Source organism: Cnephaeus nilssonii (assembly GCF_951640355.1).
Source record: "Cnephaeus nilssonii genome assembly, chromosome: 4".
Lineage (NCBI taxonomy): Eukaryota > Metazoa > Chordata > Mammalia > Chiroptera > Vespertilionidae > Cnephaeus > Cnephaeus nilssonii.
The window spans coordinates 44411348-44429564 of NC_137075.1; the positions used below are offsets into that span (position 1 = coordinate 44411348).

General features: G+C 45.3%; 1 protein-coding gene and 1 pseudogene across 2 annotated transcripts in view; one reads left to right on the forward strand and one right to left on the reverse strand.

Moving 5' to 3' along the window:
* The window catches only part of NUSAP1 (nucleolar and spindle associated protein 1), a 36636-nt gene extending 19730 nt beyond the window's left edge, over positions 1–16906 (forward strand). Inside the window, exons 7-11 of the mRNA XM_079768168.1 lie at positions 5489–5676; positions 9817–9974; positions 10803–10919; positions 14933–15041; positions 16046–16906. Of these exons, the coding sequence (XP_079624294.1) occupies positions 5489–5676; positions 9817–9974; positions 10803–10919; positions 14933–15041; positions 16046–16139 (666 nt within the window). The 3' untranslated portion in view covers positions 16140–16906. The remainder of the gene's footprint in view (positions 1–5488; positions 5677–9816; positions 9975–10802; positions 10920–14932; positions 15042–16045) is intronic.
* The window catches only part of LOC307097903 (ribosomal RNA processing protein 36 homolog), a 415062-nt pseudogene that overhangs the window by 143923 nt on the left and 252922 nt on the right, over positions 1–18217 (reverse strand). The window lies entirely within an intron of this gene.

Here is an 18217-nt window from a genome sequence, read left to right on the forward strand (position 1 = left end):
GGACCCGGGGGCCAGGCCCACCCGGATCCAGGGGCCCGCGGCCCCACGCGGACCCGGGGGCCAGGCCCACCCGGATCCAGGGGCCCGCGGCCTCACCCGGACCCGGGACCCAGGCTCACCCGGATCCAGGGGCCCGCGGCCTCACCCGGACCCGGGGCCAGGCTCACCTGGATCCAGGGGCCCGCGGCCTCACCCGGACCCGGGGCCAGGCCCACCCGGATCCAGGGGCCCGCGGCCTCACCCGGACCCGGGGCCCAGGCCCACCCGGATCCAGGGGCCCGCGGCCTCACCCGGACCCGGGACCCAGGCCCACCCGGATCCAGGGGCCCGCGGCCCCACCCGGACCCGGGACCCAGGCCCACCCGGATCCAGGGGCCCGCGGCCTCACCCGGACCCGGGACCCAGGCCCACCCGGATCCAGGGGCCCGCGGCCTCACCCGGACCCGGGACCCAGGCTCACCCGGATCCAGGGGCCCGCGGCCTCACCCGGACCCGGGACCCAGGCTCACCCGGATCCAGGGGCCCGCGGCCTCGCCCGGACCCGGGACCAAGGCTCACCCGGATCCAGGGGCCCGCGGCCTCGCCCAGACCCAGGATTCAGCCTCACCCGGACCCAGGGGCGCATGGCCTCGCCCGGACCCAGGGGCACGTGGCCTCACCCGGACCCGGGGCCCAGCCTCACCCTGACCCAGTTCCCAGCCTCACCCGGAACCAGGGGCACGCGGCTTCACCCGGATCCGGGACCCAGCGGAGTTTCGTCTTCTTGATCCCAATTCCTGTTGGTCAATTCCCTCTCAGCAATTCCTTCGGCCATTTTCTCAGAGTTCCAGGGCAGCCACCGCAGAACTCGTTGGGCGGCGGGCTTGGCGAAGCTCCGGTGTGCCCGGTGCGCGGCGGCGGGCTGGTCCGGGGTGGCTGCGTCGGCCCTTGGGTCTGCAGCGGTGGCCGGTCGCCGAGCGTGCGCACCTGGCCGCTTCCGGGGCGTTGAGATTCTTGAAGGACTCGGAGGTCAGCAAGCGCGTAGTCTCCCGCCCCATGTCTCCCAGGGGCTCGTCTGTCCGTGCTCGGCAGCGAGTGAAGCCTTCCCCTCAGCCGGAGACCGCTGGGGGAACTGCGCCGAGCACGTTCCAGGCCGCCATTGTGTCGCCTGAGCCGTAGTTTTTAAAGTGTGGTCTTTGGGTCACCGGCATCAGCTTCATCCCGCGTACCCCTCTCTTTTATTCTAGTTGTATAGCATCCGCTCAGTTAGCCCTCCGGTGGTTCTGGATGGTGTCCGCTCCGCTCTCCCATTGTAGTCTCAAAACCGTTGTGGTAGGCAGCAATCAGGCTTCTGCCCTATGCCTCCATCTTGGTCCTTGTTTGTATAGTTAAGTCTTGATTGTTGTTGGTGTCACTGGGAGGAATTGTCCTCCAGTCCTATTGGCCGTGCGGACCCTCTGTGTCTATAAAGGAAGAGTTGCTGTGCAGGAGACACGCCTATGTGCCGGGTCTTGGTGCAGCAAGGCTTCGGCGCTCACTGCGTCTGCCTCTTGAATGTGTCCCTTATGGGAGTGGTTGAAATCTGGTGTCATCTCACACCGACCACTAGATGCCCTCGTTTCTGGGTCTCCAATGGAGTGTAGGTCAGCTACTGCCTGTGGCCCCTCAGCAGGAATTACAGCATCCCTTATATTCGTGACCTGTTTCGGTGTCTTCCCCTTTTGGCTGCCTCCCTATCGCTCAGCTTCCCCAATCTCCCTAGGTGGTCGCTCTTGATACCCCCCTTTGTGGGCTGAGTGCAAAGTCTTGGTGTTGTTAAGCCTTGATTGCTGTTGGTACACTGGGAGGATGTGACCTCCAGTCCAATTGGCTGTGAGGATCAGCTGTGTCTATGCCGGGAGACAGCCCCGTTCAACTAGACTTGCAAAATTGTAAAAGCCTCTGTGTTCAGCTTGGATGGGGCGGAGTTACAGGGCGGAGCCTACCGCCTTGGCTTCCCGTCAGCCCCGCCCTATGAGGTTTCTGTGTCTCAGTGTCCCTCCGTACTCCCAGCAAACACCTCTGAGAGAAAAGTGCCCTGGAGTTTCGCGCGCTGCCAAACAGTCTAGTCTCTCCCCCAATGAATCTGGATTCCCAGATTCTCTCCCGGAACTGGGTTTCCGTGTAGTCAGAATTGGGGCTCACCTCAGTCTGGCGCTTTTGTCTCCTTCCCTCCAGGGCGACTCAGCGGCACAGTCAACAGCCCATCCTCCGCGCACAATCCTGTGTGCGCCTCCGGTGCTCTGCTCTTCGCCACCTCTCTGCATCTCTGCCTTACAGCCCAGCTTTCCCCAGTATGAGCATGGCTTCCCCGGGTCTTTCCCGGAACTGGGGTTCAGTGCAGTTGGAACTGGGGGTTCAGCACAGTCCGGAGCTTTTGTCTCCTTCCCGCTAGGGCAATCCAGTGGCACAGGCAACAGTTCCTCCTCTGCGCACATTCCCGTGCGCGGCTCCGGCGCAGCTCCTCTGTGTCTCCGTCCCACAGCCCAGACTCCCCCAGTATGAGCCCGGCTTCCCAGGGTTTCGCCGGGCACTGGGGTTCAGTGCAGTCGGAGCTGGGGTTCAGCACAATCTGGCGCTTTTATCTCCTTCCCGCCAGAGAACGCCAGCCAGGCCGCCAGCCGCCCCTTCCTCTCCGGCTCCGTCTTCCCCGCACGCACGCGGGCTCCTGTCTCCGCCCGTGTCTCCATACCTCAAGCTTTTACGGCTTCTCTGATTTTCCTTGTGGTTTTCTTTTTCCTTCTAATTGTGCGCATTTCAGTCAGCCAGCTTTCCTGTGGTTCTGGATGATGTCCGTTTTGACTTTTAGTTGTGTTTTTGATATTGTTGTGCCCGGCTGTAGGTTAGGTGTTTAACCTATGCCGCCATCTTGGTTTCCAAGGCCGAGTATCTTATTTTTTAGTGATAGCCCCATCTGAGTGAGTTTAGTTCTAAAATCCTTCCCCACCCCCATGATTTAAGGAATTGACCTATCAGATGGGTTATTTAGTATGACCTATTTGGAGACCGGAGAATAAAAATAATTACATGACTTTGACATAGCTGATATGAAGTTTGGAGATTGGTCATCTAGGTAGTGACAGTAATAAATGAGCAAAGATCCTAGAGAGAATCATCCTAGCTGTGACCAATCTTTCCCTGACTTTCATGATTAGACAAGGGACACCTATTGGATTTGGTTGCCAAATGGCCCTCTGCAAAGATCAGAAAACTTGTGCCGTGAGATATCTGTTTACTTTGTTAACAGTGGTAATGATAAAATTTTAAAATCTTTGATACTATAAAAAAAAAATCTCAATTGAATCTCTCTGATCATTCTGTTACATGTTTATGTTGTATACCTTCTATACTAATAAAAGGGTAATATGCTAATTAGACCAGACATCTTCTGGACATACATCTGGATGTCCTTCCAGACAAAGCCACGGTGGTGGGGGCTGAGGCAGAGGCAGTTAGGGGCGACCCTGCCAGCAAGAGCGGGGACAGTTGGGGGCGATCAGGCCAGCACGGGGGGGGGGGGGCAGTTAGGGGTGACTGGGCCAGCAGGGTAGGGCAGTTGGGGGTGATCGGGCCAGCAAGGGAGGGCAGTTGGGGCGACCAAGTCTGCAGGGGAAGGCAGTTGGGGGTGACCGGGCCTGCAGGGGACGGAGGGCAATTGGGAGGGACCTCCCAGCTGGTGGCGCTGTGGCAGGTGGGCGGGGCCTCCCTCTGCGGGGTGATCTATGTGGGGACCCCTGCAATGCTGTGGCGGGTGTGCAGGGCCGACCAGCTATCAGCCCACAGAGGGAGGCCCAGGCCAGCCAAGCGATCACACCCATACCTGTCGCCTGCAGAGGGAGGCGACCGGTGGGGGTGGGGGTGGGGTGGGGGGGCAGCGCCGCACAGATGGCAAGCATGGGCAGTGGCAGCAGCGGGGGTGGGGCCAGCTGCTGGCAGCCGGAAAAAGGAAAGCCTCAATAGGCCAGGCCAAGGGACCCTATCCTTGAGGTCCCAGATTGCAAGAGGGCGCAGGCCAGGCTGAGGGTCACCCCTCCCCCCCCTCCCTGTGCAGGAATTTTGTGTGCTGGGCCTCTAGTATGTTATAATTGGCTGTTTTCTTTTAATTTGCTTATTTAAATTTTTTTGCATATTTATAAGCCAATGATATATATTATCTATAATAATAAAAGGGTAACATGCTAATTAGACCAGACAGCCAGGCGACCTTCCAGACGTCATTCTGGATGTTCTTCCAGATGCAGCCGCAACAGGGCCGAGGCAGAGGCAGTTAGGAGCAATCAGGCAGGCAGGCAGGCGAGCAGTTAGGAGCCAGTGGTCCCGGATTGCTAGAGGGTGCAGGCTGGGCTGAGGGACCCTCCCCTCCTCCCCCCATGCACGATTTCGTGCACAGGGCCTCTAGTATGTTATAAATATTTGCCCACAGTTTATCTTTTAACTATATTAATAGTGTCTTTTACCTTGTGGAAGGTGTTTTTGTTTTATTTTTAGTTAAATCTATCCAACTTTTCATTTTAAAGCTCTGAGTTGTTTTCATGCACTACCTGTCCCAGGATCATAAAAATGTGCTCTTATATTTATATTTACTGTTTTGTTATTTTTCCCTATGTTTAATCTTTAACCCATGTTTTTATTTTTGTGTATTATATGATTGAGTTATTTGCTTTGTTAAAAAAAGATTTTTATTGCTGCTTGGGTGGTGTGACTCAGTGATGGAGCATCAACACATGAACCATGAGGTCATGGTTTGATTCCTGGTCAGGGCACATGCCCAGCTTGTAGGCTCAATCTCCAGCAGGAGGCATGCAGGAGGCAGCCGATCAGTGATTCTCATCATTGATGTTTTTATCTCTCTCTCCCTTCTCTCTAAAATCAATAAAAACATATAAAAAACATAGAGGGTGGGAGAAGTAGGGATGGAATTATTTGTAGATTCCATATACTAATTATGTAATAAATTCTCTGAGTTTGTATTTAATAAACTCCATATCATGCTCTCAAAGTTACCATATGCCCAAGAGAACCTATTTATTCTTTCTTTCTGGCCACAGGGTCTGTTTAAGCCACATTCTTTCTCTAGTTAGAAAATACCTGGGGACTTGGGAAGGGCTTTCTGTAACACATTACTCAGCACAACCAGAAGTTACTATTAAATCCATCACCATAGCAACACAGGTATAGGGAACTGCCCAGCCTGCCAGGCAGGTAGGATAGGATGAAGTAATGCAGAAGGAAGGGATGATAGGAGGAGTTAAAAATGGGGATGATGGGGGCTGGAGATGAAAGGAGTGTGGGGGTCACATATAATACCTTAATAAAAAAATTGAAAAAAATAAAATAAAAATAAAACGTATTCCAAGAAAAAAAAAAAGGAGTGTGGGGGGGAAATAAATGGGAGCGCTCTTCTGCACTTTGCCAAGGACACAATACTGTCTAAGAGGTCAAGCTTTAATGACGTATTTTCCTTCCTCAGAAGCGGTCCATAACTAAGGAAGTGGTGGCAACTCCAGTGGGTCTCCAAGGAAGATTCTCTATGGCTTGTACTCCCTCAAGCCAGCAGCGCTCACAAGGCCGGGCCCAGGGTGCTGCAGATCTGAGCACCTTGTATATGAAGGGGTCGGTCAAACGTTCCACTCTCTCAGCAACTAAAATGAATGTCAGGTAAAGAACTCCAAAATGTGATGGAGGACAAGGTCTCAAAACTTTACAGCTTCTAATACATTTCAGGTGGACTACATGAAATATTTTCACGTTGATAAAAAAAGAACTAACACTGGCCAGTTGGTTCAGTTCGTTGGAGTGTTGTCCCCTACACTAAAAAAGGTTGCGTGTTCAATTCCCAGTCAGGGCACATACCCGAGGCAACAGATCGATGTTTCTCTCACTCTCTCTCTCTGTTCTCCTCTCTAAAATCAATGGACCCGCCGAAACCGGTTTGGCTCAGTGGATAGAGCGTCGGACTGTGGACTCAAGGGTCCCAGGTTCGATTCCGGTCAAGGGCATGTACCTTGGTTGCGGGCACATCCCCAGTGGGGGTTGTGCAGGAGGCAGCTGATCGATGTCTCTCTATCATCGATGTTTCTCTCTATCCCTCTCTCTTCCTCTCTGTAAAAAGTCAATAAAATATATTTTTAAAAATAAATAAATAAATAAAAATAAAATCAATGGACCCATATATCTTCAGGTAAAAAATAATGAAAAAGAGGATCAGAACAGAGAGAAAGATCAGCAAATGGCTTTTTTCTAAGTCCTAATATTTTTCTTTAAATTTGTATTTCGTTTTCTTGTTTTAGGCAACTTACCTAAGCTCACATTTGATTTACTAGTATAAGTAAAGATAGAAAATAAGATATATATGAACATTTTTTATTTTAATATATACCTGCAAATATGTGTAAAGAGAAATTTTTTTATTGACTTAAACACACAGTTGCAGCTAAATTCCTATAGAATATCTCTCAATGCAGTGAATTAAAAAATGGACTTCTCCTAAAGTAGAAATACTCTAACCCATTGGGCATTGCAATATCATAGATATCTCATGCCCACTGATCCCTGTTTTGTTTGCTTGTACATTTCCTGACATCAGGGTGCCCCTCAACTACTACTGTCCCCACATGAAGATCTTCATGCTTTTTTTTTTTTTTTTCCAGAGAGGAAGGGAATGGGGGGAAGAGAAAAAGAGAGAGAGAAAGTGGGAGAGAAACATCAATGAGAGAGAATCACTGTTTGGCTGCCTCCTGGAGATCAAGCCCACAACAAGAATCGAACCCGGGACCCTTCATTCTGCAGGCTGATGCTCTATCCACTGAACCAAACTGGTTAGGGCATTTTCCTTTCTTTTAATACCAAAATTTTATTGTCTTCTTTTTTAAGAGCATCTGCAGCATCTAATAGAGTTGGTGCATGGTAACATGTCCCCAACATGTGCAATTATCTGACATTGTTTTTATCCTCACCTATAGATATGTTTATTGATTTTTTTATTATTTTTTATTTTTTATTTTTTTTTAGAAAGGAAGGGGGAAAGAGAACATCCATGTGAGAGAGAAACATTAATTGGTTGCCTCCCGTACTCGCCCCGACCAGGGATGGAACCTACAATCTGGGCATGTGCCCTGACTGCGAAGTGAACCTGCAACCTTTTGGTATACAGGACGATGCTCCAAGCAACTGAGCCACCGGCCAGAGCTGATAGAGTTTTTAAATCTTAAAAATGCCCTTCAGTTTAGATGAGTTAGCTTAGAATATGAGGTACCTATACTTGGCAGTTCTGATTGTATTTAATGCTTTTTAAGAACACCATGGTCAGGGGCTAGCCTTTGTTTCATTGCAATCTGTCCCCTGTTAACAACCCATCACCAACCCCATATGTATTTATATCTGTCATTAGTAGATATTCATTGAATGTAAGACACTGAGAACTCACCATTATTTTATGAACCAGTAAGAATAGTCATTGCCAACTATGACATATTATCATTGTAAAACACATCCCAATTTCAGTTATGTTAAAATGTAGGAAAACTATGCATTAGAGAATCAAGAAATACATTGTGGCAGGTTGATATGATTAAAAGATGGGTTTATGTACCACCCAAATGAATAATATTATTTTAGGAAGATGTAAGGTCTGTTCCCATTTGGCAGAGCAATCTCCTATTCCCTCTAACTTGCCATCATCAGGAAGAGGAGAAATAAGGGAAGCTTCTTTGAGTACCTCCTAATCTGTAACTAAGGCCTGCAAGCATCTCCTTGCAGCTCTGGCTTATACTGTCATTAGCCAACGCTGAATGAAAAGAGAATACAAGCCATCTACACTAATAAAAGAGAAAGACGCAAATTGACCATACCTCTGTGATGCCCACCAGGCAATCAGGAGTGAGTATGCAAATTAACCCAACAAAGGTGGGTTAATTTGCATACACAGGCACTGAGCAGCCTGTAGGCCCATGTGTAGGCCCTGAGCGGCCAGGGTCCCAGAACGCCCCCAGCCACTCCGGGCCTATGGGCGCAGGCACCAAGCGGCTAGGGGAGGGGTGGCTGCTTGCGTGTGTGCCAGCGCCAAGCGGCGGCCTGGGTCCATGCTCCCAGATCCCCAGCCCTGCGCCCACAACACGGGGCTGCTGGCCTTGGGGGCATGCCACCAGCGGCAGCCGCCGTATGGCTCAGGTCCGCACGCCCCCAAGCCTAGCACCCACAACACAGGTCTGCCAGCCTTGGGGATGTGCCCCCCCGGGCCACGAAAACATGCCCCTAGCACAGTGGACACAACGCAGGGAGTCCTCTGCGCATGAGCTGCAGAGGAAACACCTTTTCTTTTTTTAAAAAATATATTTTATTGATTTTTCACAGAGAAGAGGGGAGAGAGGGATAGACAGTCAGAAACATTGATGAGAGAGAAACATCAATCAGCTGCCTCCTGCACACTCCCCATTGCGGATGTGCCCCCAACCAAGGTACATGCCCTTAACAGGAATCAAACCTGGGACCCTTCAGTCTGCAGGCCGACGCTCTATCCACTGAGCCAAACCAGTTCGAGCGTAAACACCTTTTCTTTCCTCTCATTGGCTAAGCTCCTGGTACACCACTTAGTGTTCTTTGTAACTTGGGTAATAAGAATCCAAGAAGGGCCCTAACCGGTTTGGCTCTGTGGATAGAGCATCGGTCTGCGGACTGAAGGGTCCCAGGTTTGATTCAGGTCAAGGGCATGTACCTTGGTTGTGGGCACATCCCCAGTGGGAGGCGTGCAGGAGGCAGCTGATGATGTTTCTCTCTCATCGATGTTTCTAACTCTCTATCCCTCGCCCTTCCTCTCTGTAAAAAACCAATAAAATATATATATATATATTTAAAAAAAGAATCCAAGAAGGTGATCTAGGGTTTTTCCACCTCACTCCTGGAGGAAAAAACGAAGGTCCGCAGCTGGAGGGGCTAAGAAATGTCATATCCTGCCCTAGCCGGTTTGGCTCAGTGGATAGAGCCTCGGCCTGCCGACCGCAGGGTCTGGGTTCGATTCTGATCAAGGGCATGTACCTAGGTTGCAGGCTAAAAAAAAGGTTGTGAGGATAAAAAAAAAAAAAGAAATGTCATATCCTATGAAAGAGACATCTTGAAAATGCCTAAAGAAAGTTGTCATTTTTTCATGGTGAAGGGACTGGAGTCCATGTTGATGCAAACACTTTGGCAACTGCGGTGGCTGGCAGTGGCTGCAGCAGCGGGGTGATGGGGCTGGTGCCTTCCCCTGATCATCCCAGTTGCCTCACGCAGAGGAGCGGCCTAAGCCATCAGTAGGACATCCCCTGAGGGCTCCCAGTCTGTGAGAGGGGGCAGGCTGGGCTGAGGGACACCCCCCCCAGTGCACAAATTTCATGCACTGGGCCCCTAGTCCTATATAATAAAAGCGTAGTATGCAAATTGTCCCCTCCATTGGGAGTTCTGGGATTTTGACCAGGGGGCAGAGCCAGCCATGGGAAGGGAGGGAGGCCTCAGCTGGCCACTGCCAGCTGCTAGGGATCCTACCAGTGCACAAATTTCATCCGATGGGCCTCTAGTGTTTTATAAATAACAAAAGTTGATAAATGATTTGCTTTAGCGTAAGTGTTTTAAGAGCATCTCTATTCTGCAAAGGAGGTTCATTTGTGTAACAGTATTTACACAAATGAACGGCTGCCTCCTGGGGATCAAGTTGGTACATGGGGGCCCATTCACTGCTTGGTGATGGACAAGTGGCTTTGTTTATAAGCTTGACACAGTTACTCTTAACACTACTCATGTCTTGTACTCCACTGTCCTATTTAGGTTTTCAGCTGCTACTAAAGATAATGAATATAAGCGTTCACTGACTAAGACTCCGGCCAGAAAGTCTCCACATGTGTCCATATCTGGAAATACCCCAAAAGGCCAGGCTGTGCTTGGGACAAACAAGTTAAAGACCACAAAGGGGGATTCTGCTACAGGTAAAAAATATATATATTGGTTCAAAAAAATATATATATATTGGTTCATCTTCAAGCCATGTAACTTCCTGAAATTAAGTTTATCTGTTTCCTTAAGCCTCTCCATATCTGTAAAATCAAAAGCAAACATTTCACCATAGCATATTTTTCATTGTATATTGGTGAGGGAAATGCTAGAATCACAAACAAAAAACTAGTATCTGCCTGAGGACTCATCCCATCCAAGAGGAGTCCTGAGACGTGACCCTCCGTGAAGAGCATTCAGCCCCTTCTCAGACCCAGGGATGAGGAGGACCATGACAGCCTCCAGTGGCCTGCAGGGCTCTGAAACAAACAGGATCCCAGAGTTCATGGAATCAGTGCCACACTATTGACTAGTGGACTGGGTGAGCCAGAATAAGCCATGTAGATACATACCCTTGTTATTAAAAACAAAGCCATGAATCTTTTCCATTTATGTGATTTAAGTTCCTTGCAGGCTTTATGTCTGTATTAATGAAAATGTTACTATTAGTAATATATCATTTTTAAGAAGGGTAAATAATATCAGGGAAATTCTTTAAACAGGATTCTAAACTCCCAGCTGATCATAGGAAATCTCATAATGTTTAGACTATTTGGGGAGAAGCTAACAGGGGAAACAAATCTCAGTGGTTAACTTTCTTCAGTTATTCTTTTCTCCTCTCTTTTAACCTTACATTTGTCTTGGACTTTTCATATAGATTATATTTTTAAGATTGAGAAGTGATACTTTAAATAAAAAACTATAACATGTCTTTTTCTTTTTTTCTCTAATCAAGCCCTTGGGTTTTCTGTTGGCTTTTTTAGTTATTACCCCATTCAAGTTTTCAGCTGAAGCAGCACAGACTCCAGTCTCCAACAAGAAACCAGTGTTTGATCTCAAAGCAAGTTTGTCTCGTCCCCTCAACTATGAGCCACACAAAGGTATGTGGGATGTTTTGCGGTACAAGACATGCAAAGACCTAAGATCAACCCATTTCCCACTGAGGATGTGACTCAGATGGAAACCTTACTTGACTGCCTAGAATTCCTGCCCCCACTCCTCATGATTAAAAAGAATGTCCATTAAGCAAATATTAAATATCTGATTCACTTATATTTTTGTTAATCAAAAACATAATTTCTAATCAATGTTACTACAAAGAATTAAAATTTCAGCCAAAATCAAGAAACTTAGAAGTGAGCCTGTGGGTTAATGTTTTCTTTACAGCTTTCAAAGGATCCCAGGCTGCTGGGAACCACTGGTCCAACAACTGGGATGTTCATTGGCCAGATGTCATTGAGCATATATTAAAGTATTCTTACACCTATAAAAAATATCAATACTTAATGTGATCTCTCTTTTGTGCTTTTGGAATTACTTTTTTAAAAAGCTTCCTACAATAATCATGTTTATGTAATAAGTAGAGGCCCGGTGCATGAAATTCATGCACTGAGGGGGCAGGGGCCTCCCTCAGCCCAGCCTATGCTCTCTCACAGTCTGGGAGCCCTCGGGGGATATCTGACTGACAGCTTAGGCCCACTCCCTAAGCCAGCAGTCAAGACATCCTTAGCACTGCTGCGGATGCAGGAGAGGCTCCCGCCACCGCCGCTGCGCTTGCCAGGCATGAGCCCGGTTTCTGGCTGTGCGGTGCTTCCCCTGTGGGAGCGCACTGACCCCCAGGGGCAGCTCCTGCGTTGAGTGTCTGCCCCCTGGTGGTCAGTACGTGTCATAGCGACCAGTTGTTCTGCTCTTTGGTCGATTTGCATATTAGCCTTTTATTATATAGGATGTTTATTTTTATTTTTTAATATATTTTTATTGATTTCAGAGAGGAAGGGAGAGGGATAGAGAAATAGAAACATCAATAATGAGAGACTCATTGATCAGCTGCCTCCTGCACGTCCCCTACTGGGAATCAAGCCTGCAACCTGGGCATATGCCCTGACCGGGAATCAAACCAGGGACCCTTCAGTCTGCAGTCCAATGCTCTATCCACTGAGCCAAACCGGCTAGGATGTTTATCTTTAAATTACGAATGTCAATGAAATATATAATATAACATAAATCTTATTTAGTTGTGGTAAAAATACATCTACTTTTCTCACACACCCATTTTTTCTTCCCAAGTTTTCCCATCTGTGGCAATGGCACCTCTTTCTATTGAGTTATCTACTGAGTCATCAGGGCAGAAACCTAGGAGTCCTCTTTGGCTCCTCACTTTCTCTTAGACATCATCTCCAGCCCATCAGCTAGTCCTTTCACCTCTACCTTTGAAAAAGATCTTTAATCAGACCACTTTTACCCCTCCATTGTGACTCCCTTTGGTCCAGGTCATCATCATCTTTACCTGGGCTTCTAGAATGACCTCTTTGCCCCACTACAACCTTAAAAACAAACAGAGCACATCACTGCCTTGCTCAGAATCTCCTGAGGTTTCCCATCTCTTTCCCAACTTCAGCCACTGCCTCCTTCCTTCCCTGACTTTGGGACAAATACATTGGTGTTTCAATTCCTCAGACACACCCAGCTCATCCCCACCTCCATTGTATCCCTCTGATCCACCTGGAATGTTGTTGCCACAGACCTTTGCACAGCTTTCTCCCTCATTTTACTGGGACATCCACTCAGCTATCACCAATTCTGGCCTTTCCTCCACTCCCTGCCTCCCAGTCTTTACTCCTTAGCCTGGTGCACATTTCTTCATAGCATGAGTCACCACCTGATGTTATGTTACTTTACTGTCATCTACTTCTACCACTGGCATGTAAGCCCAAGAAAGCAAGGATTTTGACTGCTTGGTTCACTGCTTATGTCCCCAGCTCCTACAACAGTCCCTGGCACATGCAAGGTGCACTCTAAAGTGTTTGCTGTGGGAATGAATATGACCACCAACTTGGCTGACAGTAGAAAACCTGGATTAAAGCTTCATCTGTGCTTATTATTTTTATATCCTAGGCAAGTCAGTTAGTTCCTTTATGGAAGGGAAAATAAGTACTACTTCAGTAGTTATTGATTAAATGGTAATTATGGGTGGGAACATCATTTTTAGGAAATGGTAAACATGCAAATGATAATCACTGGTACTCAGACATAGGTCACAAACTGTAAAAATAAAGCAATACCTAAACATCTGGAATTTGTTCTAAAACCAACATAATATTCCCACTTGTTCTATTCCAAGTACAATTTACGAGGTAATGGTAATAACAAACTGCACAGGTGAAGTACCACTTTTTTAATTTATTTTTATTTTATTTTATCTTTTTAAATATATTTTTATTGATTTTAGGAGGAAGGGAGAGGGAGAGAGAGATAGAAACATCAATGATGAGAAAATCATTGATCGGCTGCCTCCTGCACACCCCCTACTCGGGATCAAGCCCACAACCCCAGGCATGTGCCCTTGGCCGGAATCAACCTGTGACCCTTCAGTCCAAAGGCTGACGCTCTATCCACTGTGCCAAACCAGTTAGGGCAGTACCACTTTTTTTAAATACCACTTTAATATCTATATATCTATATATATGTATATATAGATATATAGATATATATAGATATGTAAGGCTAATATGCTAAGTGTCCAACCATCCCAATAATGACGTCATGTAGCAATGCCTGGCTTCCTCTCCCTAGCGACAACTAGCCTCCTTGCATTTTCTCCAGTCCAGGAACCCAACTTGTTTTATAGCCAAGTGCAAACATTTCACATTTCAACCAAATGTCTGTGAAGTGTTTTCCCGTGCCTCATCTCATTTGATCCTCACAGAAGTCCTGGAGTAGGTAGATAGGAGACTCAGTAGAATCCTATTTTCCTTTTCATTAGCCGTAAAATTTCTAGATTTAGAAAGCTTAGAAGCTTGACCAACCCCACTGAAAAGAAGAAATGGTGGACCTTAAAAATCACTTCAGGTTTTCTCACTGCACAGAATATAGTCAAACACTGCTGCAGTTAAATATTTTACCCTTTGTTCTCCCTGCGTGATCTAAAATAATCTGCTTTGTGTTGATATTTACTGCTGTGTTGCTGACAATTACCTGAAAGAGAAGTTGGGGTGCTTCACTGGGCTGGAAAAAGTTTAGCTAAATCAGAAAGCAGGTCTACTTAAGCAAGTTTATTCTATATATATAAAAGGCTAAGTTGATTTACTCATGCGAGATACATATAAAGCTCTCGCTGGCGCCAATCGCACGCATGTATTTCAATCTGGCATTGTCGATCGTGAATTTGATTGATACTTGCATTAAAGAGAAAGGTCAAATAGCGATATTAAAATATTTCTTTTAATTTCCTTTCAATGTGCATGATCGTGCACCAGGCCACTAAACATAATACCTATGCAACTTGAAATAAACTGCTTGGTTGTAATGGTTCCTTTTAATGTGCTATGTAATGGGAGTTGTTTTTTGTTTTTAGTGTTAAGGTTTTCTTTTTCTTATTAATATATTTTTATTGATTTCAGAGAGGAAGGAAGAGAGAGAAAAATATCACTGATGAGAGAGAAACACTAAGGTTTTCTCTTTGGCTTTCCAAGGATTAAAAAATAGAACACATGCCCAGCCAGTGTGGCACAGTAATTGAGCGTCTACCTATGAACCAGGAGATCACAGTTTGAGTCCAGGTCAGGTCAGATGCCCAGGTTGTGAGCTCGATCCCCAGTAGGGGGCATGCAGGAAGCAGCTGATCAATGATTCTCATCATTTATGTTTCTCTTTCTCCCTTCCTCTCTGAAATAAATAAAAATATCATTTAAAAATAGAACATGTTATTTAGATAAAAAATGCAATTTATATCTATGGAATATGAAATTGAAATTAATAAAAGATTTACACTGGCAAATGTCTATTAAAACAAAGTATAAATGTTGATAGCAAGCAAATAGCCACAGATGAATAAACTTAAGACTATAAATACAAAAGTCTTCATTGATCTATCTTTGTCTCTGTCTTAAACTAGGAAAACTGAAACCATGGGGACAATCTAAAGAAAATAAATCTCTGAATGAGCATGTAAGCAGAGTTAGCTTCCACAAGAAAACTTACAAACAACCTCGTCTTCAGACCAGGTGAGCACATAATTATCCAGTTCTATAAGTCTTTTAATTTTGAAAGACTGTATATAAAAGCAGAACCTCTGAGGGATAGAGAGTCTCAGTAAGTGGTGTCTAAGAGGCTAGAAATGGAATCACATATAGAACTTTCTAAAAGTTCTAATTGTGGATTCTAATTCAGTAGGTTCAAGGTGGGGCCCAAGCATCTGCATTATTTCCAAAGCTCTACAGGTCATTCACAAGAGGACCGATTCAGAGCACTGCTTTCACATGATCTGTCTGCCCAAACTGTGCACCTGATATCCCTCCAGATACCAGTGAACAGGGCACCTAGTTATGCAGATAAATGTAAATTTTTTACTTTCGGGAATCCAGGCTTACTAGGCTTCAAGGCCCTTACACAGGGGGAAAACCCAGGATGTTCCTTAGAGGCTTTCATCTGTATGAAAACCAAGTTAAAGCGAGAGCTTGACCTGGGCTGCAACTGGTCCTGGTTGAGTTGACCCCCTGCATGAAACCCTCCTCATACAGAGTTGCCTGTCATTTGACTTGCCTACATCCACCTGCCACCAAAATCCTTGAATAACTATATTTGCTGTTAAGATCATTAACATGATCCTGGGACTTCCCTCCCCCCTCCCCAATCCCTTTCATAAAAACATAGTGGTTTAAGCCAGTGGTTCCTGGTTCCAGCGTTTTTACTAGACTATGTAATTTTGAGCTTGACCTTTGACTTCCAGAAGTAGTCATTTATCAATTAAAACTACAGGGGTTGGGTTCAGGTACCAGGGTACCTTCAGGTTGCAGTTCTGTGCTTGACTTTAGAATTTATAGCCCTTGAGCACAGCAATGATTTTCATCACAGAGCACCAGATAAGACTGCAGCGTGCCTATAACTATGTTTTGCACAAGTATGCTAGATATCTTTTTAAGTTTGGACATTAGTCTACAAGTGCTTCCATTCCAAGTCGTCTGTTGTGGAGCTTCACTAGAGCCTAATATGTACCTGTCCCTCTTAGGGAGGAGCAACGGAAGAAACACGAGCAAGAACGAAAGGAGAAGAAAGCAAAGGTTTTGGGAACTCGAAGGGGCCTTATTATGGCTGCAGATTAATAGTTTAACATTCTGTAAATATTACTTTATTCTGAACATTTTTTGTAAATATTTTCATACTGTCCTTCCTACTTTAGTCAAAAGATCTTTTTCTGCTCTTAACTTTGTTCCTAAGTCCCTGTACAACTCAATATTTTAATGAGATCTATCCTATACTTTTTTCCCCCATCCTATAGATTCTTTTTTTTTCCCCATCCTATTCTTGACCTAGATTTTTAATGTCAATTTCCCCCTCCTGGCTCTAATATTAACAGAATTGCAATCCTCTTCTAAGCAAGAGCATTTACCTAGAGGTAGCTTATTATAACACAAGCTTTAGTAGAAATTGACTAGTAATAACGTATGGATAGGGTAAGCTGGGAAAAGTCCCCTTTTCATCCTCCAGAGAATCTAGTCATCTTAATAAAACAAGGGGACATATGGGTTGGTTATGACATCAAAATTTTACCCATGTGAAGTGGGTGTTTTTTTTTTTCAAGCTTACGCACCTTTTGTTCAACTCACTTCATGTAATTGTCATCTCACTCAATATCTTAAAAACAAAAACTCTATAGCTCATTCTAGCCTTGCTTATTTAACAATATACAAGGCCATGTTGAAATTTCAGGATTGCTGCTTTAAGGATTACTGTGCTGTTAAACTTAAATTTTATTCAACTTATGGAAAGACTAGAATTTCTTAGCATCATATCCATGTTTGTTGCACCTAAGTGGAATTTCTGAGTTTTGCACTGCTTCAGATTTTCATAAATAAAGTTTTTTCTCTCAGGGGTAGATTCATTCTTTGTAAACATAATTGGCTTCCAAGATTTAGTTGACCAAATAACTTGTACTCCTCAAGCATCCTCTCCTGACCACTCACGCCCACCCCAAGAAGAAATGCCCATGTCCTTCTTTTGTATTTTCACATATACGAACCACCGAACAGGATATATCCTGGGAACTTAATAAACTTAGATTTTGCTATCAAGAGGCAGATATCAGATCAATCAAGAAACCTTGTAGTGACTGTCAAATACATTGCTGTTGAGAAAGTAAAATTATACAACCACCTTGGGAAACAGTTTAGTAATTTCTTTAAAAATTTAAATGTATGTCTACCATATAACCCAGCAATTCTACACCCAGGTATTTCACCAAGAGAAATGAAAACACATGTCCACACAAATTTATAGCAATATTATTCAAAGTAACCAAAGAGTGCAGCTGTCCATCAGTGGATGAATGGGTTTTAAAATATTCTTATGCACTATAAAGTAATGAAGTACTTTTTATATATATTTAAGTGAAATATCCAAAGAAGATAAACCTATTGAGAAAATGGATTAGATTAGTAGTGACCAGGGGCTGGAGAGTGACTGCAAAGGTGCACTGAGTTTTCTTTTTCAGCTGATGGAAATTTTTTAAAGTTAGTTTGTTGTAAAGACTGCACAATTCTGTAAATAATCATTGATTTGTACATTTAAAACAGGCAAACTCTGTGGCCCTGGCCAGGTAGCTCAGTTGGTTACAGCGTCTTCCTCATACGCCAAGGTTGTAGGGTCTATCTCTGGTCAGGTCACATACAAGAGTTAACCTATAAATGCATAAATAAGTAGAACAATAGATTGATGATTTTTTTCCTCTCTCTCAAAATCAATAAGAAAAAATTTTTTAGCCCTAACTGGTTTGGCTCAGTGGATAGAGCGTCAGCCTGCGGACTGAAGGGTCCCAGGTTCGATTCCGGTCAAGGGCATGTACCTTGGTTGCAGGCACATCCCCAGTGGGAGGTGTGCAGGAGGCAGCTGATCGATGTTTCTCTCTCATTGATGTTTCTAGCTCTCTATCTCTCTCCCTTCCTCTCTGTAAAAAAATCAATAAAATAATTTTTTAAAAAAAGAAAATTTTTTTTAGTTGTTAAGTATAAATAAAAGAATTAAATATGTATATAAAATAAAAAATATTTTAGATAGATAAAATAGACAGCCCTAGCCGGTTTGGCTCAGTGGCTAGAACTTTGTCCTGCAGACTGAAGAGTCCCAGGTTCAATTCCTATGAAGGGCACATGTCTGGGTTGCGGGTCAATGCCCAGTAGGGGCA